This window comes from Biomphalaria glabrata, chromosome 6 (assembly GCF_947242115.1).
Source record: "Biomphalaria glabrata chromosome 6, xgBioGlab47.1, whole genome shotgun sequence".
NCBI classification, from domain to species: domain Eukaryota; kingdom Metazoa; phylum Mollusca; class Gastropoda; family Planorbidae; genus Biomphalaria; species Biomphalaria glabrata.
Window position 1 is genome coordinate 27,524,758 of NC_074716.1, and position 25,075 is coordinate 27,549,832.

The 25,075-nt window shown below is 36.6% G+C and overlaps 1 protein-coding gene across 12 annotated transcripts in view; it reads right to left on the bottom strand.

The window, feature by feature from the left end:
- LOC106068965 (potassium voltage-gated channel protein Shaw-like) overlaps positions 1–24,700 on the bottom strand; it is a 46,161-nt gene extending 21,461 nt beyond the window's left edge. Inside the window, exons 1-4 of one of the 12 annotated variants that reach the window (XM_056032962.1) lie at positions 21,285–21,471; positions 12,917–13,050; positions 9,657–9,854; positions 2,017–2,556 (exon numbers count right to left, since the gene is read on the bottom strand). In XM_056032962.1, the coding sequence (XP_055888937.1) occupies positions 2,017–2,192 (176 nt within the window). In that variant the 5' untranslated portion in view covers positions 2,193–2,556; positions 9,657–9,854; positions 12,917–13,050; positions 21,285–21,471. Of the gene's footprint in view, positions 1–2,016; positions 2,557–9,656; positions 9,855–12,916; positions 13,051–21,284; positions 21,475–23,922; positions 24,057–24,545; positions 24,565–24,603 lie in introns of those variants that run through there. The other 11 variants (XM_056032960.1, XM_056032964.1, XM_013228504.2 and 8 more) reach the window with 11 other exon arrangements.
- Positions 24,701–25,075: the final 375 nt, after the last annotated feature.

The window sequence follows — 25,075 nt, forward strand, 5'->3', positions numbered from 1 at the left end:
AAAAATCTAACACTCTGTAAAAATGTGTTTTATATTAATAAAATTAATGACTAAGCATAACAAAATTGTTTACAATCTTGTGTCATAAATAATTTACTCTGTTGTCGACAACGTTGTAGTGACACTTTATGTTCCCACAGTTGATTATCACATTGTAGGTCCTAACTTTGTTTGACCAAAAATGTAAGTTTTATAGACACACGGCAATATTTACTATACAAGAAAAACATGAAAAAATACTTAAAAAGCAAACAAACAAAAGTATATATTATGTGTAATTGTATCATCAGTCATGTCATTAAATTTGTAATAGGTCTAGAGTAGTCTAGACCAACAACAATAAATCTACGTGGTTTGAAATATTTTTAGAAATTGTTTTCGTTCAGCACTTTTTCATGCTTTTAGTTTTCTCACTACGCTATGATCCTCTCACTTTCTCAACACGCTATCATCCTCTCGCTTATCTGGACCAGGAAATTGGGTGAGGGGGTTTAAAAACAATATCTCGGTGAATTTTACTTTTATCGTTTTTAAAAGCAGGGAAACGACCTGAATTCAAACACATGACTCAGGCCTCCCCTCAAGGCGACACTTTACCCACTCTTCTAGTGAGGTGTGTATAAAATAGAGGATTGTATAGTTATCTATTGTTTGTTTCAAACTTACAGAAGTCCCTTAAAAGTAGACAAATGTTTTGTAAAAATAGTTGCTTCTCTTATTTTCGTAAAAAGACTCATGTATACATGTATACAAAATGATCTATTTTAAAATGTTTAAATTAGATTGGCTACATACCAATTACCCTAGCAATCAGGGGATCAGAGTTTATCCCCTTACACGGATGGCTCATCCCATAAAGCCACCACAAATGGAGGAGCTGGAATATTTATCGAATGGCCAGATGGAGGAAAACTAGAAAAATCCATTGCAACTGGAGAGCTCTCTGACAGTCACAGAGCAGAAAGGGAAGCACTAGCACTAGCTGCTACCATGCTAGCAAATCATCCAAGTTCCCCTCACAGTCAGATTGTCTTTCTAACCGATGCGAAAACAACCCTACAAAGCTTGAAAAACTCTGATTTCTCTTATATTAAAAACCTCAGAACAGCACTTACAAAGCTCAACAACAACAGCAAAAAAAAACTGTTATTCAATGGATACCAGCTCATATACAACTAGAAGGAAATGAGAAGGCTGACACACTCGCCAAGAGTGGGAGAACTAACTCACAAAAAACTCTGCACTCTATCCAGAAGAAATGAAGAAATTAATTGTAAATAAAATAAATGAGAAATGGACGAGCTCTCATCCGAATCACAAGAAAGATGACGCTTACTATAAGCTATCCCGACAAGACCAACGTCTAATCTTTCGACTCAGGACCGGACACAACAGAATGCGACAACACATGTAGCGGAAGCTCAAAATTGGAACCAGTGAAATCTGCCCATGTGGAGTATCACCAGAGAATGCCGACCACGTCCTCCAAAACTGCTCTCTTTACCAAGAGGCCCGTATAAGACATTGGCCCCAAATCACCCCAATAGAAAGAAAACTATATGGAGAGCTCCTGATTTGGAAACCACTTCGCAGTTCATCTCATGTATTGGTCTAGTCATATGAACACTCCAACATAACAATGAGAACGATGAAGAAGAAGAAGAAGAAGATTGGCTAGCGTGAGACCAGCAGCCGATTCCAAACAAATGTATGGTGTTTATTAATTAAGTGAATGTTATAGAAATATTGTTAATTTCTTTTAACACAAACTCTGTTTTTAATTTCTTTTTCTATTGTGTGTGTGGATTCCCCTACCCATCCACGCATTCCTGTTTTTTTTTTTTTTTTACAGAAGCATTGGCTTTGCGTTTAACAAGAAGTCCTAACCTAAGCACAAATTTCAATTAGATCTAGATACGTGTAGTTTAACGGCCCATGGCCAAGAGTAAAAAAGCTAAGTACAGAAAGAAAACAAAAAGTAACTAGTAACACAGACAATTGACGCAGTTCCATTACCTGAGAGTTGACTTGTACGTCTCAAAGATGCTGCCTCCAACATTGAACTTGATGATTTCATTGGACGTGCCAGTGTGGACCAGAATCTTATTGGTGTTCTTGTCTACACGGGCGCCAGGCAGCAGGGCGTGGAGAATCCCTTGTTTTCGTTTAGTCCTAGATAGCACAGCACTCATTCCCCTAACTCGCAGGGATTACGCGTTTTTATTGCTCGAGTAGGCTCCAGGATACAAAAGCAGTACGTTTCTTCTTTTGTAGTCTCCTCCTAAAACTATTTCCTGCATACATAAGAATTGACAACAAAATGAACAACAATAGGTCAAATTGTTTCTGAATAAAACTGTCATTGATTCCAACCGCGATCAGCTTTGGGTCCTATGTTAGCCTCACTCTCCCCTTCTTTCCACAGAACACACGCATACAAAAAGACAACCGCCAACGAAAGGACAAAAGACTTGTTTATGTAGCCCGAACGGCTACCTGCAACATTACCTATTGTGGCAGACTATGACACGGGCAGGTAAACCAATCCTGGCATGTCTGAAACAAAAAGAAGAAAATGTCCTTAAAGAATATAAGAGTACGTGGGAAACTCTCATTCTAAACCCCTTCCTAGTCATTCTTAGATTAGCAACAACATGTTACATCATTAGCAGTTTGTTTGTAATGAACTCTGCCTACTATATAATGTGTAGTTTATGCCGAGCTCAAAGCAACAGATAGTTACATAATATTATATATATTTTTTTGTTTTGTTTCTTTAGGCTACAGAGTGAACGTATTATACCTTTAACCAAAAGGCGAATTGACAGTGTCACTAACACCTTAACACAAACATATTAAATTGATGAATTTTATATCGTGGGATTCAAACATTATAACTTTATATTTGAAAAAATAAATAATGGTGCACAATGTATAACTTAGTTTTATTGTTTATCCAACTATTCCAAGATGCTCCTGTTAGAGTGTACATTGTTTATCCAACTATTCCAAGATGCTCCTGTTAGAGTGTACATTGTTTATCCAACTATTCCAAGATGCTCCTGTTAGAGTGTACATTGTTTATCCAACTATTCCAAGATGCTCCTGTTAGAGTGTACATTGTTTATCCAACTATTCAAAGATGCTCCTGTTAGAGTGTACATTGTTTATCCAACTATTCCAAGATGCTCCTGTTAGAGTGTACATTGTTTATCCAACTATTCCAAGATGCTCCTGTTAGAGTGTACATTGTTTATCCAACTATTCCAAGATGCTCCTGTTAGAGTGTACATTGTTTATCCAACTATTCAAAGATGCTCCTGTTAGAGTGTACATTGTTTATCCAACTATTCCAAGATGCTCCTGTTAGAGTGTACATTGTTTATCCAACTATTCCAAGATGCTCCTGTTAGAGTGTACATTGTTTATCCAACTATTCCAAGATGCTCCTGTTAGAGTGTACATTGTTTATCCAACTATTCAAAGATGCTCCTGTTAGAGTGTACATTGTTTATCCAACTATTCCAAGATGCTCCTGTTAGAGTGTACATTGTTTATCCAACTATTCCAAGATGCTCCTGTTAGAGTGTACATTGTTTATCCAACTATTCCAAGATGCTCCTGTTAGAGTGTACATTGTTTATCCAACTATTCAAAGATGCTCCTGTTAGAGTGTACATTGTTTATCCAACTATTCAAAGATGCTCCTGTTAGAGTGTACATTGTTTATCCAACTATTCAAAGATGCTCCTGTTAGAGTGTAACATTGTTTATCCAACTATTCCAAGATGCTCCTGTTAGAGTGTAACATTGTTTATCCAACTATTCAAAGATGCTCCTGTTAGAGTGTAACATTGTTTATCCAACTATTCAAAGATGCTCCTGTTAGAGTGTAACATTGTTTATCCAACTATTCAAAGATGCTCCTGTTAGAGTGTACATTGTTTATCCAACTATTCAAAGATGCTCCTGTTAGAGTGTACATTGTTTATCCAACTATTCAAAGATGCTCCTGTTAGAGTGTAACATTGTTTATCCAACTATTCAAAGATGCTCCTGTTAGAGTGTAACATTGTTTATCCAACTATTCAAAGATGCTCCTGTTAGAGTGTAACATTGTTTGACTCGCTTGAATGTCGGGCTACGGCTACTTACAAAAGGAAATGTTTCAATAAATATATCTTAAAGAAAAATTATATTTTGAGCACATGACAGACTAGTCTACAGTAGACCACCGTAGGCTAATGTTTATTATTAGAGTATCAGCTATATTGAGGTCAATTATTAAGGACAAGTCTTCCTACACTAGTCGACCCGCGGCGTAGCATACGCCGCTATTTAGAAGAGCCGGCCTTAGGCCACTGCAACCTATGCGACCGCAGTGGACCCGGAATTTCATAGGACACGCGCTAATTCTAGGTGTAAATTACTAAATTAAACCATTTTATAACTTATTACAGATTTCCCGCAGCCCCCTTATTTACCAGGAGCTCCTGGAAATCTCCTGGAATTGCAAAATATACGAAAATGTCCTGGAAATCTCAGGAAATTAAAAAAATCTTTTGAAAACTCATAAAAATCTCCTGAAATATAGACACAATTGTCATTTTTGGGTGTCATTCAATATGGAAAACGCCAATCCTAAGCGCGATAAAAAAACACGACATTATACAATACCCGTAATTGTGGAATTTGGTGAAAGAAGCTTCTCGCGCCTCTAACTAACTGACTTGAGGTCAACGATTCTCGAAGATAGATTGAAACATTTGGTAATTCTTGCTACTGAGCGTGATCTATGTAAGAAACAGAATTTTTATGATATACTGTATGACTTCGCTACACGCAAGGCTTGAAAAGTAATTCTGTACGTAGTAAAGAATGAATAAAATGCAAAGACGAATGCATTTTCTAATATAAACTCTTTATTTTCACTTTTAATCCGTATCCCTACCCAAACTGGGCCCCACGAATGCCGTTTCTGCTATTTAGTATCGCTTGAGTAGATTACTTATTCTCCTCCCCCCCCCCCCCCCCCATTTTTTTCTCCGCTAAAACTACGTGGGGTAGAAATAAAAAAGAGTGATCTTTCCATGACTTCTTGGTCACAACGGTTAAGTCTATTTTGTGACGGGTGAATACTACTTGTTCTCCCCCCCCCCTTTTTTTTTCTTCGTAGGGTAACTCTAGTCCGACTTGCAGAAATAAAAGAGTGATTTTCCTTTACTTCTCATCCAAACTGTTGAGGAAAGAAGAGAATTATATATATAGATAGATATATATTAGAGTACTTCTACTTTGAATGATAAATACAAAGTAATGAAATTAAAATTATGAAAAGTGTCCATAGTGCTTGATATCAGGCGGCGTTAGTCTCTTTCAGTCATGCTCAAGACTTTGGTTCATCTCAAAGAAATAATAATCTTCATTTGTGAAGGAACATCTGAAAGTCATATGTCATAGAAATGAGATGAAAGCCTGGGCGTGAGCTCCGGTCGGAACGATGTCTCTCTCCACTCAACTGATGTCATATAAGAAACAGCAGATACCCGACACAGTTTGGGATCAGCGGCGTCGCAGTTTCTGCCTAGGTGTAGCATAGTGTTCTGCAAGCTGCCTAAGGGTGACCGGCTCCTGAGATTTTTTTCAGGGGTGACTCCCGAAGCCTTTCCCGTGTTTAGGGGATAGAGTTTACCTTCACCTAGGTTGGTAGCTAATCATGATCAACGATCCTCTTCTACAGGTTTAGGTGCCAGTTGCTCCCCTTTGTCCCTTTTTCTGTCAGTGATAAAAAAATTCCGTCGGGACCAATATCTGAGCCACACCTGAAGGCCAAGAGTTAGACTGGTTTTCGGAGCCTAGAAGCACGTAGCGTAGTTAACTTGACAGTTTTAGTGACACTATCCGCTTTATTTTGTTCTCTTTTGGTTATTCTGCAAAATAACCACGAAAAAACAATTCGAACATAGATCTATTTCTATAATATCGACATTTGGAACTCTGGTCTAATTATTCCAATGTTACTCCCCTTACGGTCTCTGAAACTATTGACCAGGCAAGCAGTAGTGTACACGTCACATTGAAATGTGATGCAGGACTGCCGTGGACTTCTTGGGACCTACAGGCGAACAACAAGTTATTTAAACATGTATATTGCAATGTGGATCATCTGCATTGTTTTTACGGCAGAAATCATGAGGTCAGTTCTGGTGGGGGTGGGGGGTAATGGAAGCCCTTATGACACAGGTGCACACATGCATCGTGGCCAAATTTGCATTTCCTAACCTTTAATAGATCTAATTGTGCACCGAAGAAAATGTAGTTTACACTTTGAGGAGTTAAAAACTATTAGCCAGGTTCTCATCACACAGGTAAAGTTCAAAATGCCAACTCCTAATTACCACGGGCCATATTCGGAATTTATTAGAAGTTAAAAAGTAAAAGTGGTAATTGCGAAAAAAATAAATCATTAAAAATATTTTTTTTTTTAAAAAAGCTTTTATTTAGTGTGATTGTATCAATTTTCTTGGATCAGTTGGTGTGGTTTTACATGTTGTTGACCTAGACATAATAAATCTTCAATTAGAAATATTTTTACAGGTTTTTATTTTGTGTGTAGCTTTTAGCTTTCTCAATGCACTATGATGCTATCACTCGTCTGGACCAGTTGTGAAAGGAGGAGGGAAGAAGCGGGGGTATCTTGGTGAAATTTTACATGATCGTTTTTTTAAATGCAGAAAAAAAAAATGCTCACTCAGGGCTCAAGAGTCCTCAGGGGGACTAATTCAGCTTTTATAACAACATCTGTCAAGTACGATTTCTTTCCCTTGTTGAAGATACCAAACAAAAAAAATTAAACCCCAATAGTTAATTAACTAATTGGATAATTTTTAGAGGTCCCCGAAAGGGGAAAAGACGCTATTAGTTTTGTGTGGCCCGTCTGTTCGTCTGTCCGTCCGTCCCGTTTAGATCTCAGAAACTAGAAGAGAAAATGAAAATCGGACATCATGATATTTTAGATGATTCAAAGTTATGATGCAAAGGCTACTTTTTTCTTTTCCGAAAGTGAACCATCTAATTTTTAAAATTATACACGCAAGCAGAGTTTTAAAAAAATTACACCACTTTTCAATGAAAAACTTCATGGGAAGTAAGTCTTATTAAAAAGTTCACAAGCTTCTTCATTCATTCATAGATTCGCGCATTGGTAAAAAAAAAAATTAAACTAAGGTCACGATTGAAAAAAAGTATCAATGGATCATTATAAAATAGATTTTCCATTTATTAATTAACTCATGAAATGGAATACTAATTCGAATGTTGTTTTTAAAAAGAATTTTAATACGAACTTCTTTTGAATTGTAAGTTAAAAAAAAACAACAAAACAACTACTTTTTACCGCGCAGCTTTCACACACCCTCTGTAGGCTATTCACTTGACAACAATCTGAATCTAAATTACAATAAATAGAGGCCCAGATCTACATAGATCTATATACGAGTTCTTGTCTAGATATAATAGATTCTATATCAAGATTCTAGATCTAGATTTAGATCTAGACTTAGAATAGATATACTCATATAGACAGACTTAGACTTAGAATGACTTAAATCTAACTCTAGATCTAGACTTTAGACTTAGAGACTGAGATCTATTTCTAGATCTAGAGTTAGAGACTTAGATCTATTTCCAGATCTAGGCTTAGATATTGAATCTAGATTTAGATCTAAAACTAGGTCTAGATCTAGCTAGATCAATGTCTAGTTTGCATCAAACTGAAAGTATAAGGAAAGATTTCAAATATATTGTAAATTTAAATATGTGTTTCCAAAACGTAGTGGTTATCACATCTGTCTTTTTTTTCTTAGTTAATAAATATTTCTACATTTTTTTTTTTGGTGAGTCACATCCTGTAAAATAGATATGCATTTCTTGATGATTTTTTAAAGTATATTTTTTTTACAACCTAATATGTTCTATCCTCTATCAATGTCTAGATCTGTTCGTCTGTCTATAGGTGGACCACTTCGGGGGCCGATTTTAATTATAACCTTTTTTTTTTTATCGATTCATGCGTTGCCAGGTAAAAGAATTAATTGTGCAAAATTTCAGCTTAATCCGAGATTGGGTGTGGCAGATATAACGTGTTCAAACAACAACAACAAAACAACAACATTAAAAAATATTTTAAAAAAAAAGCTTAGACTTGATATAAGCTTTGTAAAAAAAAAACAGTCGACAACTTGCAACACGGACATAGCCGTAGGCAGTATCTGTTTTGATGAATTTTAAACATTGTTAGTAGTGTAATATCAGGGTTACATATCTCTGTGGGCTGTATGTTGTACGTGCATCTAACGAATCTAAAAATAATTATTAGAGATGTTCATCTCCAGCGTGTGGCTCATTTTAAAAGAATAATTAGTTGGCAACATTGAAGTTCAATTTAGCAGTTTAGTTTATCAATTTTAGTTTATCAAGTTTAGTTTATCAAGTTTATCAAGTTTAGTTTATCAAGTTTAATTTATAAAGTTTATCAAGTTTAGTTTATCAAGAAAATTCTCATTATGCAAACCCATATAAAAGCAGGTAAAATTTACATTATAATAAATATATTTAAAACCCTAGCATGTAGAGCTAAATGGTGTCCCCTTCAATTTTTGGATGCACTTTAAAGAGAAAAAAGAAAAACAACAACAGATTACTAACATCATTTTTAGGTGAAAAGACGCTATTAGTTTTGTGTAGTCTGTCTGTCCGTCAGACACGTTTAGATCTAAAAAACTATAAGAGCTATTAAAAATCTGGCCAATGAACTTTCAGTTTAGTGGACAGGAGATAGTAGGCTGGTGAACTCATGTGTCGCCTGTTTTGATATATAAAGGGGAAGAGACAGACATACAGACTACTAGATAGAGACTGAGAGTGAAAGACAAAGAGAGAGGGAGAAACTCCGAGAGAGTTACTGAGAGACAGAAGAGAAAGAAAGAGGCAGAAAGAAAGAAAGAAGCAGAGTGAGAGAAAGAGAGAGAGACAGAGATAAAGAAATTAAGACAAAATGAGAAAAACTCCTTTACTCGTTTAGAAGGATTCCATAATTTGTACTTATTCTATGGACATGAATCCTAGCCCTTGAGCCCATAAATTATATTTAGGTCAGTGACATGAGTAACACTGAATTAATTTGATTGGTCAGTGAGTTAAACATACTCCATTGACACTCTGATGCTGATGCTCAAGTCCTGATAGTAAGTCCCGCAAAGAACTCCTCTGTACTTCATATCACAGTCAGGTAAACACATTCAAACGTATGAAGCGAGAGGAGAAAGAGGGAAGAGAGAGGTATGACCTTTCGGTAACATCAGAACAAAAGTCTTTTCCTTGCGTCAATTCTGATCTAGATCTAGTTGACAGCTCCTGTTGCTGGACACATTCAACCAGGTTCAGCCAGACAAAAAAACAAAACAAAAACATTTTCATTGAAAAAAAAAAAAAAGAGTGAATAATCTAAACTCAATGATATACAAACTCGAGGACGGCCCCTGCTTGTCAATCATACATATACAGTTGCTGATAGATAATCTACTGGATTAAAATGAACTATAATATAATGTACTAAATTTAGGTATGTGTATACCTAGATAATATGTATATTTTACCTTCACCTATCCCTTAGTATGTTTAACCAATGGGGGCACCACAATGATTTGTCGACCGTCTTTCTCCTTTTCTCTTTTGACTTAGATAGACAGGCCCGTCGATTCTTTTATGTTTTCTACAGTTTTCTCATCGCTTTCTCTGTATGCCTCTTCTTCTTTTTCCTGGTACTGTTCCATGAAGCAAGGACTTTGCGAGCCCTGAGGAAATGTTGATATAGCCCTAGTTTTAGTGCGTTTTCTTCAGGTCATCGTAGCACTGTTTGTGATGCGGCCTTTGTATGTGAAACCTAGACTCCTTCTATAGCAGGGGCTCTCAACCCGTGAGTCCTGACCCATTTGGGGGTCGAATGACCATTTGCCAGGGGTCGCCTAAGTCCTAAGACCATTGGAAATTTCGGTTTTTCGTCTATTTTTCATTGGGAGTTTTTTTTTCGTTGTCATATGATTTCTTAAGTGCTGTAAGAAGTACGTTTGTATACATTGAAGATAAACTTTTTCCCCTTTTTTTAAATTGAAGCACAAATCTATTTCACTCTAGATAAAATTACTTAAAGCTTTTGCTATGTAAATACCTCATGGATGTCAGCTATATACATTTAAAATGTGATTATGATTCTATAACATTACCAACATCACATTTAGGGCCTATCTAAGCCTATGAACGAAATAAATTGTATGGTTGGTGGTGGCCGCCTAGTGAGGAATCGTATTAGGGGGTCGTCGAGCTAAAAAGGTTGAGAACCGTTGTTCTATAGCATCTCAAATCCATTGTTAGTTCTGGTTTTAGCATCCAAGATTCTCAAGCATACAAGAATGTGGCCATGGCCAAGGAGCGCATCTGTCTGATTTTAATGTCAAGGGCTATGCCTTTGTTTTTCCAGATTGTTTTGAGTTTTGAAAGTGAATATAAATTACAGACGGTCCTTCAAATAAAAAAAGGATATAACTAAGTCCTTATAAAAGGATGTCGAAGAAGGGTCATAGAAACTATATACCGAGATCTTATTACCAATAGAGGTCCTTTCCGTTTGATTGTCAAAAGAGTTGAGCCGAAGGCTCTTCGAACTCTAGGCTCGCAAGTCTGATTGAACAAATCGCTCTATCAGGAAGAGATCCAAGTAATGTCTATATAAGACACTGCTATTTCCAAAGTGTCGTGCACTCTGGGCGCATGGACTAGAATATGTGGCCGAAAGCCGAATACACCGGAAACCCCGCCATTTTCCTATATTTTACCAAGCTAACCGTGCAGGACTCGCCCTAAGTGTAACGGTATCAGTGTCGTGGAAGCTTTTTTTTTTTTACAAATCCACACTGTGCAAAGGCAAAGCTTTCACATTCCCTTAGACACTTCCTCGGGAGTCTTGTGTAGCTACTCATTTCGCCTAATCACTTCCTCTAGCGATCCTCTAGCGATCGCTACCAACCGAGTGTCACGTTGAGGCAAAGTAGCGTACCCGGGGAAGTCCTTTCCTGCACGGCCACACGTCCCCCCGAGTAAAATGTTTTCCATGACCAAACCTCCCACAGGACGACGAGGGATGGGAGCGGGCAGGGTTTGAACCCGGGATCATCATCTGAACGACAGTCCAGCGCAACGCCGCCTTAGGACGGTCCCAAGCCCGGCTGAGTAAGGAGGAGGATTAGGTGTAGGGCTAGCTACCCTATCCTGTAGAAAAACCACTAGCTACAGAAACACCAAACAGCAAATCAACAGAAGTCACGGACCTGGGAGAGGAAGGACCTCCAGTTGGAAGGTTTATGACGTATGTCGGTGAAAGCTAGAGTCATCTGGAAGCTGAAGACCATCATCTCTACCAGGACCACCACCACCATTGGTACATGGAATGTTCGGACCATGTATGAGACTGGGAAGACAGCGCAAGTGGCAGTTCAGATGAAAAGGTACAACCTCACCATCCTAGGAATATATATGGATTTTTCATATGTATAACCTGTGGGCACACTTGATTTCTTTAGGTATTCGCGGGCCGCATAAAAGACTCCGGCGGGCCGCATGTGTCCCGCGGTCGTAATTTCCCCCCCCCCCCCGGGCTATTATATTATTTTAGAAAATATGTTAGATTAAATTAGTAGGCCTTAGTACAGTCTGTAAAACATTTTTAAAAAATCGCTCAGAGGTCCCTTCCCATGAAAAAGGAATACTATAAATCATTTAACAATTTAATAGTGGCATCCATGCGGCCCTTATCTTATCTTATAAAATACAGACGTGATTTCAAGAAAGAAGATGTTTACTGTTTACCTGCCCATTTGGATACTGGGACACCGAGCATTTGCCTGAATGCGCCCCTGCCTTCAGACTTATCTACTGACCTACCTTCAAACCAAGCCACTGACCTACTTTCAAACCTACTTACTGACCTACATTCAGACTTAGCTACTGACCTAGCTATTGACATACCTTCAAACCTATCGACTGACCTACCCACAGACCTATCTACCGACCAACCTTCAGACCTAGCTACTTTGATACCAACCATCCTTACTGTCAATACTGGATTACAAATATTCAAGGCATGAAAGAAAACAGTTAGGGGCCTAGTTGTTCAAACAATGTGCCCACTTACAATGAAACAGTTCCTATTCGAGTTCCGCCCTATGCCACCCTCCCTCCACTTTCCAAACTTTGCTGTTCCATTGTTAGACAAGTTGTAGGCGCCTTTGCTTTCAGTGTTATCTGCGTCTCAATGTCAGTTCAATTGCCAGACAAGATTAATTAAACTAAAATGCCACACTGCAGATAATAAATAACCATGCGTGTATGTATGTGTTTGTGTCACTCAACACACATATAAGCCTACACATACAGAATGCTACTCTCCAGGACTGGAAGATTCATTAATAGGGTTAGAATTTCAATTGTATATTTTAATTAAAATAGGGTGAATTAATAAAGACCATTGACAGGCGACGAGAATTAGGGCTTAGGGGAGAAGGCCGTATAATGAACGGAGAGAAATTCATTACCTTGGAAAGTTTATTTTTAATTATGCATAGAGGGTTATTAAAATGCTAAATATAGGATTACATGATTCTAATTGAACTTCAAAGTTGAAACCCAGATGCCAGAGATCTTTTTGAAGTTCCTATTCCATTATAGTCTTTCTTTGAAGACCGTACTGTAAGGTAAACCTCACATATTTGAAAATATGTATTAATATAAAAACAACATTAAATCTAGTAGATATGTTATAAATATCTGTTTAACATTTCAAGAATCAACAAATTAAACGCACCCTGGTAGGAGTTCATTGTTATGTTATCATGATGGAGTTGACTCATGTACTATTTGTTTTTTCCAGAAGAAATATTCTCGTCGTTTCTATTCGTGGAACTCTTTAGTCTTTACCGTTTTCCTTCTTTAAAAAATCTATATATAGCAATATAAACATACATACAAAGATGTTCAAGACGATGAAGAGATGTCTAAAAGTTGCCCTAAACTAAACCTCGTGAAATTTTGGAATTGTAAAATTGATGAACATATCAAAAAATGATTTGAAAATATAACCAACAGTTTCTATCCTAAATAAAATTGGTAGGAAGATAGAGCCAAGTGATTATTTTATTAAGGATATATGGGATATGTAGCAGAGTGGCATAAACCGTCTGGTAACTTGAGGGGGGATCGAGTTTGAATCCCGATGTTGACAAGGAATTTGTAATTCTTGACTTTAGATTTGTTTGCTAAGCTTCCCATCGAGATGTCTGCACAAGGGATTGGGACATGAAGAGATAGCAGACGAACAATACAAGATTACAAATAATTTTAAAGTTCTAGCGAAAATGGACACAATTACTTCTTCAATTCATTTCAGAATTATATTCACTTCTCATATGTCCACGAATTTCAGTCGAAGTCCAATGAAAGGTGACTAGATCTTTAGTTGTAGGCTGCGTCAGTGCTCAGAAGCGTCATTCACTTCATTGCCCACATGAGGGTGATGGGGCTTCACATGAGGGTGATGGGGCTTCACATGAGGGTGATGGGGCTTCACAGAGATTGCCTCTTCTGACATTGATGACATTTCCCCTCAAGTCCTCCACGTGTGCAAAACGTACATGAGTTCATGGCCCTTTCCCTCTCCACTTTATGATCACGTGATTGTCAACGACTAAATCGGGCATTTATTTAAAGGACTAGACACGTGAAGTCTTTCATCGCTACGTCTTGCCGTGTTCCGAGCGCAGTGCTTGTGTGTTTTAAGCTCGTACTAAAGTGAAAAGGACAATCACAGAAGAATGCATGATTGCATCTTCAACGAGGTGGCCGAACTTTTCGCATCAGATAACCTGCATGTACTGAACTAAGGAAATGTTTGACGGCTCAATCTATTTTTCTGAACTCTGAAAGACTCATTTACAAAACATTATTCAAAGGAATTACATGCCCTGATTCACTTTAAAAAGCATTGCTTTGCTTTATTTATTTTTTTTGAGACAACTTTTAAAGAGTTCCATAAAAAATACATTGCTTTCTGTTTTTGATACTAGAAAATTCCCGCCATGGAATCTGACTTTGTAAATAAGACATAAAATCGTCAATCTTTAGCAGAGGGAGACAAAAAAGGTTCCATTATCTTAACATTTTAGAAAATAAATTACCATAAATTTTAATTAGTTCACTTTAACGGCGCTAATATTTCTGTTAGATAATTATTATGGAGTAAGAAAGAGATTGTATATTTTTAGTAATGAGATACAGACTGTCTGAATCAAAATGTGTTTTTTTTTGTTATTATCCGTGATTTACACAAGAAGAGGCGCAGTCGCTGAGATGTAAAGCGCTTGGTTTCTAAACCGGAGGGTCCCCGGTTCGAATCTTGGTAAAGACTGGGATTTTTAGAGCGCCTCTACCCAGTCCTCCTAGTTCTAAAGGGTACCTGACATTAGTTGGGGAAAAGTAAAGGCGGTTGTTATGCTGGCCACACCCTAACACCCTCTTAACTGTCGGCCACAGAAACAGATGGCCTATACGTCATCTGCCCTATAGATCGCATGGTCTGAAAGGACAACTACGTACTTTACAATAGATTTAAGAAAAATACAATTATTGTTTAAGAAACCAGCACACTAGTACAAATGCATACAATTATTGTTTAAGAAACCAGCACACTAGTACAAATGCATACAATTATTGTTTAAGAAACCAGCACACTAGTACAAATGCATACAATTATTGTTTAAGAAACCAGCACACTAGTACAAATGCATACAATTATGTTTAAGAAACCAGCACACTAGTACAAATGTATACAATTTTGTTATATAAAACAACAGTATAATCTTTTAATAAAAAAACAAGCAAAATAAAAAAAAAGAAGCTTATCCAAAGGGGAAGAACTCCATCCTTAAACTATATGTACTAATAATGTACAACTTATTTCCTTTATTTGATATCAAACAAAATAATTAATTACCAATAATTAATTGACTAATTAAGTATTCTTGTTTAGCTATTCATGATGTTTTTGTTAGGTACAATAAATAATTGTTTAAAGTATCAACTTGATGGGAGAAGGTGTGAGGAAGAAATGGCGTTAACAATTATTTAAGGGGAATAAACCCAACACATTTAGTTATATTAGTGAATACTGAAGTATTAGTTTCCCTTGTTGCTATTAAACAAAATAATTAATTACCAGTAGTCAATTGTCTAACAGGTTACATTTTTAAATATTGATTCCTGTTTTGTCTATGTCAGTTAATAATTGTGTGAAGTTTCAACGAATGGGTGTGGGGGGAAATAACGTGTACAAACTTTTGACCAGGCAGACAGAGTCAGTTGATAGAAGCTTTGCACAAATGTCATACACAATTTAATTAAAAATTAAAAATAGAAAAGATCAACACTTTAGTTGAAATGTATTTTATCTGTACCACAATCTAAATCCGAGATTGAAAAAATCCATTGGCTGTAAATGAGGGTCTACGAATGTGGACTTTAATTTTTTTTTCCTGTCATGGAATTCACTCATACAAACATAAGATTTGTACTTTTGCAATCATTTGAATTTTAACTCTGCATTTCAAATGACTTTTTAAAATGTTTAAACATCTTATTTAAGAATCTTAATTGTGTCTGTATTAAACTAATATTAAATATGCCCGAATCCCAAAAAGAATGTAGACAGTACAGTGTTGATTATTTGAAAATTGGCTTCATTCTTTCTTTCCTTGCCTATGTGCCTTTTATACAACAATGTTTTGAGCAATGACGCCAAAACATGCAGCCATCTTTTTAGACCTAACGACGTTCGGCACATAGTGGGGTGTAAGCTCTTTTCACAGAAGTGGGCCACAAGTCATATGTGAAATCTACAGCCATGAAACTATCTAAGCCCAGGATCATTTGAGACGATCTCACGATCTGTCAAGTCGTTGGTTTTCCTGGCTGATTCAGGCAACCCATTCCTTGCTCTAATAGCACTAGGGATTATTGCATACTCGATGCGATATGGTCCAATTACTTTTGTGAAGGGAGAGGGGGGAAGTGGTATCTGGGAGAATGTCTGAATTCGAACTTGAGGTATCAAGCCTCCAGGCCCTACGCGTTAGTCGTTGAGCTATACAAGTGCTTATTAAAGTATAAGATTTTAGGGTCTGAAAAAGTCTATTATTTATAATGTCTAGCGAATGACCTAATTCTCTACACAAGGCTTATCTCCCCTTAGCTTAGTAATTTCTATATGAAGCAAAATTAATTGATAACTACTAATCGATGAACTAATTGGCTATTTTTTTTATTGATACATGTGTTGTCATCGACAACTGATCCCAGAATAGAAAGTTGGAGAAATAACGTGTACAAGATTTGACCCAGACAGAGTGAGTTGATATAAGCTTTGTAAAAACAACTTCCGCGTTTGTTCGAAGTGTAGCTCTTCAACCCTGAAGTCGGTCACGACACTTCTTTAAGTTGTTCGCACAGGAAGCGAAATATTCTTGCGCACAAATGTAGAGTGTTTTGTAGAGTAAATTTATACTACTGTCCCTACCCCTGTCCTCCCTCCAAAGAAAAAAAAAGAAACAACATGAAAATCACTTTGGCAGCTTAAATGTAGAATATCTTATGTAGTTAGCAGCCCACGTAGCGAGAAGCCGCCTTCAGGTTCTCTGCTGTCTGTCTGTTTGCCTGTCTGATTTAGCTATTTAAATAAAAATGAAAGAGTTATTAAAAATAAAATTTCACCCTCCCTCCCACCGTTACGCTTGAAATATTTGCAGAGAATACTTTCATTATGCACGAGAACTTAGTTCTTTGATTTGCAAATATGCTAACTTTTTTTTCTTACATTGACATAGTTTTTAAAACAAGGTACAACATTCGTACACAGTAGACTTCATGCTTTACTAAATGCTAGCCCATTTAAACCAGTTAAATCAGGGGGGCAACCTTTTTCTTCAGAGGGCCGCATTAAACAAATTTGGGGACTGGTAGGCCATATATATGTACTCTCAATTGAGGAGTTACAACAAGAGTTAGCAATTTCTTGAACTAATTTTACGCACGATTTTTTTAAATTTTGCTATAGCCTGTGTACATCACAACATTTCATCACAAATGTATAGTAGTACTTAATATGAAGTATATAACTGTTTACTCTCGTGCATAATGTTCCGGACCCGTGGAACTAGCTTACTAGTTGTTATTTTTCTTGTGACTGCTGTCAATTACAGTCAATTAGCATCGATCTGTTCACTTGATAATTTTCAAACAAAAAAAAAATCTTGTTCACAGATGAATGTGGTTCCATATAATGTGAAAGTTTATCAGCAAAGTTTTGTAAGTGTGGATATACAGCTACTGACACCCATGAAACTCCCGCGAAAGAACTGACTGGAGCTTCTATTTCAGGTCATAATTTACTTGGAGGTATGTCATCTGGAGCTGAGTCAGCTTCTGCATTAAATGGTGAACTGAGGGTATTGAAAACTGATTCCAAGTTCCAGACGTCTTAAAATTTGCTTTCAAATTCCACAATCAAGAAATCCAAAAAGTCTTGTACTTTTCAACCATTTCACTAGAAATAGTTTCACTTTTCAGCTAAGGAAAATGACAAAACCTGTTTTCACCTGCTGGCCTCAAGAAATGGAGTAGCTTTGTTTGAAAAGATTTAAAATGCACATACATTTCATGTGCAAACAACATGTTGTGATATCCTAAATGATAAACATGAAGTCTTTCTTCAACTCTTCATTAGAAATATTGGTAACAAAGTCACAGTCAATGTTCTTCAAGGAACCTTAACAAGTTTTCCTTTAGAATCCATATTCTTCTAATGCTAGTCCAGAGGATACAACTGTGTTACCGAAAATTGAATTGTTTTGTTTCCAAATCTTCAATTATTTTTCAGAACTGCCAGTCAGGGCCGGCCTTAGATAATTTGAGGCCCTAGGCGAAGTGAATTGGGTGGCCCCAAATAAAATAGAAAAAATTAACAGCGAAAAAACTAAAAGTATTTATTAAAAACACAAACTCAGAGGCGGCCTTCCATTGAAGTCACCAATTGACCAGGAATATTTAAGCCATAGTCTTGTTTGATCGTTTAAATTAATAAAATTGTTAAAAATCAGTTGGCGTTTTTTTCCACATAAATGATAACAGGACAACACTTCGTCTTTGATAAGACTCTTCTAACTCTTCTGGAATAAGTAGAGTAGAGATCCAACTGGTCACCAAAAACAGAATGGAAACCTCCCAGACAGTGTCGGTGGCACCTGGTGCGGTAGCTTGGGGTGTCATCCCTTCCCATCAACTTTCTTCAAATATGTTCCAATAAACACTATTGCTAGTTAGTTCTTTTTGTTGAACAAATACAGTGAACTGATTACCTACTATTATTGATTTTTACTCACATGTAAAATGAGTGTCAATTCTATTATAAAATCCCACTGTTTATGACATTTATTCAAATGTTATTGCAAATTTTACAATAATTTTTAATAAAATTAGAAACAGACTTAACATCACCTGAACAGGTTTGTTTTTGTTATACTTTAAGACAGAAGTGGTACAACGTTGTGCTTTGACACTTACACTCTAACTACCATCTAGACGTGTCTAGGCATGTTTGGGTATATATCTAGAGATTTTAATATAATTACCTTTTCCTATGTGTCTGCTTTTGCCAAGATATAAATTTTTCAACTTGGTTGTCATCCCCAAAATGGTTTCACCAGGTGCAACCGCACCCTTCGCATCCCCTAGTGACGCTACTGCTCCCAGATACGTACCTCTCCCCAACAATGTCGATTAATATATTAGAGTAGAAGGGCTAGGAAATAAAAAAAAATTAGCCCTCTATCTACTTTATATGTCTAGACTCTAGACTATAGCTCTAGAATATAGTATATATATATAGAATCTAGAGCTAGAATCGATCTAGAATATATCTAGAATCTAGAGCTAGACTAGATCTAATTTAGATTTTTGTCAAATGTATCATGAAGATATGTCAAAACTACGCACTATAGAAGTAATTCGTTTTTTTTAAAACTTTCATCTAAAACGAAGTTCGTATGAAAACTATTTTTAAAAACAACATTTGAATCACTAGTTATTCCATGAGTTAATAAATGGAAAATCTATGTTATAATGATCCATTGATACTTTTTCTATTGTGACCTTAGACGCATTTTTTTTGTACCAATGCGCGAATCTATGAAAGAAGCTTGATTTATTAATTAAGAAGTCTGTGACCTTTTTAAAAGACTTACCTCCCCTGAAGTTTTTATTTAAAAGTGGTGTATTTTTTTGAAAAATCTGCTTGCATAGATTATTTAAAAAATTAGATGGCTCACTTTCGGAAAAGAAAAAAGTAGCCGTTGCATCAGAACTTTGAATGATCTAAAATATCATGATGTCCAATTTTCATTTTCTCTTCTAGTTTCTGAGATCTAAGCGGGACGGACGGACGGACAGACAGGCCACACAAAACAAATAGCGTCTTTTCCCCTTTCGGGGGCGGCTTAAAAATAACAGCGAAAAAACTAAAAGTATGCAAATTATTAAAAACCTATAACCAATAACATTGAGGATAAGTTTAGCTATTTCTTCTCTAAAATTACGATGTACACATCTCGAGTTAGGTCCCCATCAATTGTAGGCCTTAAACCGGACCTACGCCAAAACATGTCAATATTCATCTAGCATTATTTCCCTAATTTAAAATTTAATGCAGTTTTGCGTAAACTTTTCCGTTGAGTTTATTGTTCTTTATTTTATTAAAAAGCGTGTTTTTTTTTCTCAGTCAAAGCACGGGCTCCATCAATTGCCATCTTGTACAAGCCAACCCAACTCTTTCAACACAGTTCTTCATAGCATTGAATAAATACTGGCGTGAACTTGTGTCTTTGACTGAATGTTTCGAATTATTGCCTTTTAAAATAATCTTCGTTTACTTTAAACTGTTTAGAATAACGTTTAGAGACAATGTTTCTTTAGCCTCTTCATTGTAAGTGATAAGAATCAAAAGTTTCAATAATTTCTATAGTTATTTACCATTATTTATTTTTAATATATTTGTATTTTTAAATTTGTTGCATGTGTGGGCACACCTGATTTCTTTAGATGTCCGCGGGCCGCAAAAAACACTTCGGTGGGCCGCATGTGGCCCGCGTGTCGTAATTTGCCCACCTCTGAGTTAAATGGTAAATAAACGAATAGTATTTCTTCTCTCTATATATATATAAAAGTAAAAAAAAAAGTAAAGTTCCCCTATCAGACCTTGTGGTCTACAGGGCAGATGATGTAAAGGTCATCTGTTACTGTGGCCTACGGTTGACGAGGGTGTTATGTGGCCAGCACAACGACCAACCACCTTTACCTTTCCTCAACTAATGCCAGGTACCCATTAGAGCTGGGTAGCCTCAGAGGCGCTCAGAGATCCCGAAATTAAATATTCCAGTCTTCACCAGGATTCGAACCCAGGACCCCGGTTCACCACTCTGTCACCGCGCCTCCCTATTATATATATATACGTAATCTTTTTTGGTATTTGAGCAGTAAACGTATTCTTTTTAAATTGTTGACCCCATGGACTCTCCAAACATGCACTTTGGTTCAAACAAAACAAAATAATAAACATGTTGTGTTTTTAAAACTATAAACATTTTAGGACATTTAAAAGGCGGTTCGTGTTTGTATGATCTAAGTATGACTTTGTATGTTGCTTAATTTGTGATTACGACGGTCACACAGGGGCCACCAACGAGTTTGTATGTCACACAAACTCTCTTAACTATCTTGATGGTTTTATATGACACAAAAATGCAAATGTCTAATGTCTGACTAATCAAAATTAACTGTGTAATTTTAATGATAACAATCTAGACATCATTTTGATTAGATATATCCATGCAAAAAAAAAAAAATTGTAAATCATTTTGATTAGATATATCCATGCAAAAAAGATTATTGCAAATCATTTTGATGAGATATATCCATGCAAAAAAAAAATGTAAGTGTATAATTTATAGTTTTGTCTGTTTTATTAAAAAATGTGGAGTTCTCTACGAATAATATATTTAATTATATGAATGTAGAAAAGGCTGATTCAGGCGTTATTGCGTCAGCAAAGAATTAAATTTTGAAACACTTACATTATCATTATCAAGTAATCCAAGACACATGAGAAGATAAATTGACCCACACTTCACGCTGACCCTTTTGTCACCCCTACCTGGGTGAAAGAGTGACAAACCAGTACAGTTACAACTCTTTTGGCCTGCTATATAATATATGCATGAACTTATAGGTCACGCAAAGTCCCGCCTATTTCCTGCACATAGATTTAAAACGCCACGTAATCCCCACACACACATATACATGCATCCAGATGTACAAGGTTTTTGAAATCTCAAAACATCGACTTGTCAATGTCACGAAGGAAGTGCAAGTCTGCTGGATGCTGTCACATCAAGTAGTGGAAGTTTTCTTTCAAATATATATGTTACGGCCAAAGTCCGAAGTCGGGCTATTCGCGAAATGACCATTATCGCTTCAAGTTGACCGACCAATGAGCGATATGTCCAAACTAGTCGGCCAGTTTAAGAAATGGCATAGAACGATCGGCCAACGTTTGTAGGAAACGGATTTGAGCAGATTTAAAAAAATAACATATTAATAATTTCATGAAAAACAAATCTGTGTCAAATTACTTTTTTTAAAAAAGGAAATGATCAATTTCTCTCATTACTAAAGTTAGACTTTATGACACAAGCAGTACACACCATGCCCGTTGATGTGTTCCTAGGGCTTTATATTTTATAACAAGAATATTCCCTCCTTTAAAAAAAAAATCAATATCTAACCACATTTTAATGATACCTCTAACATAGTTTTTAGCCTGTGGATTATTATATCTGTTACAATGAAATGAAACAACCCGCCCTCTCTTCTTTTCTCTCCTTCTCTATCTTCTTCTCTCTCCCTCTCTCTCTCTCTCTCTCTCGATCACCCTTTTTAATTTTTTCCCCAAACGCACCGTGATGTTCTGAAAATTGTCATCTGAAATTGTGTAGTAGTGTTGTGCGTCGCACTTGGAGCACTAAGGCCTAAGGAACACTAAGGCCAGCACAAGCGAACAAAAGGTCCCTTTCACCAGCCTGAATAGGGAGTTGAGTTCTTCCTTCCCACCACCCTGTCCGACCGGCACATTCGACATAGATCACGGAGGTCACGGTCCGACGGGGGGTGAGACACGGGGTTAAATTTAGAGTTTGATTTTGCGGTTACTTCCAATGGATACGGACACTCCATGCTCGATGACTAGAGACGCCGCCGAAGGCCGCACCACTGGATTCCCCCGTCGTTTTCCTATACTATACCAGGCTGTGCGGGACACGCCATTTATGTAACGGCTTGAGGGACGGAGCTTTTTCACATCCCCGCACAGTGCAATGAGGATACTCTCGCACCCTCTTAGGCACGGGAGCCTTGTTTCGCTGCCCATTTGGCCTACTCGTCCCCTCCTACGACCGTTTCCACACGGGCGCCACGATGAGGCAAGGCAGCAAACCCGGGGGTTCTCTGACATATACTTTTGACTTGAATTAAGACGATCCCCCCCCCCCCACCCGACACACACATGCACACTTGCTTTTGGCTCATGAATTCTAGAATCACTTTTACTTCTTGGTACTCTCCCCTGCACTCTCGCCCACAATAAAAAAAAGTCAATGCAAAATCTCTAACCTTTCTACGGTTTCTCAAGTCCATATGGAATTATTCAATAAACTTTATGTTGCTTTTAGACAGAAAAACCTCCCCTCCCCCCCCCCCACCGCTTTCACTCTTTTTGGCCATTTTTTTTTCTTACAATGACAACTTTTTTTAAAAGCATCCTCCAATTAATCAACCCTCACCATTCACTTTTTATCTTTTGTATTCTAGCTATAGCACTAGTTATAGTTAGTATCATTTTTAGAAAAAAACTTTCAAGCGCCAAAACTATGTGGGAGAGCATTACGATGCGCAGGATGAAAAGCTTTATGGAGTATATTAAATATTTTTATATTGCATTGAGACAGCCCTTCCTTCCAAACTGTAAAAAATATAGTATAATAATGTATATAGGACTCAATTTTTTTGTCGTGGGTGTGTGTGTGTGGGGTGGGAGACGCTATAATAAGAGTCATTCCAATTCAAGTTACAGGTGTAAATAAAAAAAAGGGGGGGGGGGCTTAAAAGAAAGAGAATAGATTGTATTAGTTTTGTGTGGTCTGTCAGTCACGTTCAGAGATAACAAAAAATTAAAAGCACATTTGAACTAAATGGAAAGGGAAATTCTATCTATCTATCTATCTATCTATCTATCTATCTATCTATCTATCTATCTATCTATCTATCTATCTATCTGTCTGTCTGTGTGTGTGTCTACCTAGTCTACCCATCCATCCATCCATCAATTCTATTTATATGTGTTTGTCTGTCTGTCTGTCTGTCTGCCTGTCTCTATCTCTACCTATCTATCTCTCTCTATATATTTATATTTATATGTTACTGGCAAGGTGCGCAATCCGGTATTCTATATATTCTATAGATAAATTTTCGTTCTGTGTAGAATGACTAGACCTGTTTCAGGCAAATGTGAAATGTTGATTTGAAGTAGATCTATTTTATTGATTATATATATCCTCTTTCGTGGTCTCTATAAGGGTTAATGCAAGCATAAAGCGTGTTAACTCGACTACAGACTTTTACCTTTGTTATGTACAAGGGAACGACAGAGTGACTTACCTGAATGTCTCATCATAAGATTATTTGTAGTCAGTGTCAGTCTTTCATATTCAATTTGTTAGGCCTAATATCTGTTAATATCTGACACTTATCTCACTGAGTCATCAAATTTTGCTATACTCAACTAAGGAATGACAAATATCCAAAACAAACATTTGTCTAGATAAGTGCATTCAAAATTGAGCTGAACTTTTTTTTTTTACAATATTCCGTTATTTTTTTTTTAATATTTAATAATCTAACTTTTATATACATACATAAATATAGACTGGCCGAAGGAAGTAACTTCATGTAACTTGAAAACATGTATATCTATTGTAGTCGGATTTCCGAATTATGAAAAATTGCACGATCTTCATTCTTAAAGATTAAACAAAACTACACTGCCTCCTTATTTAGAATATATATAGGTGTGTGGCTGAAATAGATATGAATACTTAACTTTTATACTGCTCATAAATGCTGTATAATAAAGTACACAAAATTGCAAGTCACAAATTTTGGTTTCATAAAACTCTTTAGTCGGCCAGTCTATATTTATTGATGTCTATGCTAACTTTACATAAGTCTGACGTTGTATTAATAATTCTAGAATTGTCTTCCTAAATATATATAATCCATACCACAGTAATAAGATTTACGTTAATTTAATATTTCGATTTAAAGGAAAATTTTGTTCACATAAAAAATCTGTAGCCACCTGTACCATTCCACTTGGTTTAAGGTATGATTGGTGTCAAGTTCGCCTGTTACCCACTCTTTACCTACTTTGGTATCACATTATACATTCATCCATTTATAAGAGACGTCAAAGGCTAGGTCATGCGGAAGTTGGCAGACGAAACAGACGACCTTGACTTTCATTTCCCTAACCTAAATGACACTTTATACGACAGTGAACATTGATTGCGCCTTTTTTTATGCATGTAAAAATCAGAGGTGGGTTGACATTTTTACAGCCCATGGGGGCCACCTACAACATACATCCTTGATTAACTGTATTAACAGATACTGATCAGGCCTATATCGGAATATGCTGCATAGTCTTTTTTCAAAAGTCTTACTATTACTAAAACTTTAAAAACATGATAACCAACTTAGCACGATAGCTCAGTTGATAGAGCGGCGCACTGCTAACAAAATGTCGTGGGTT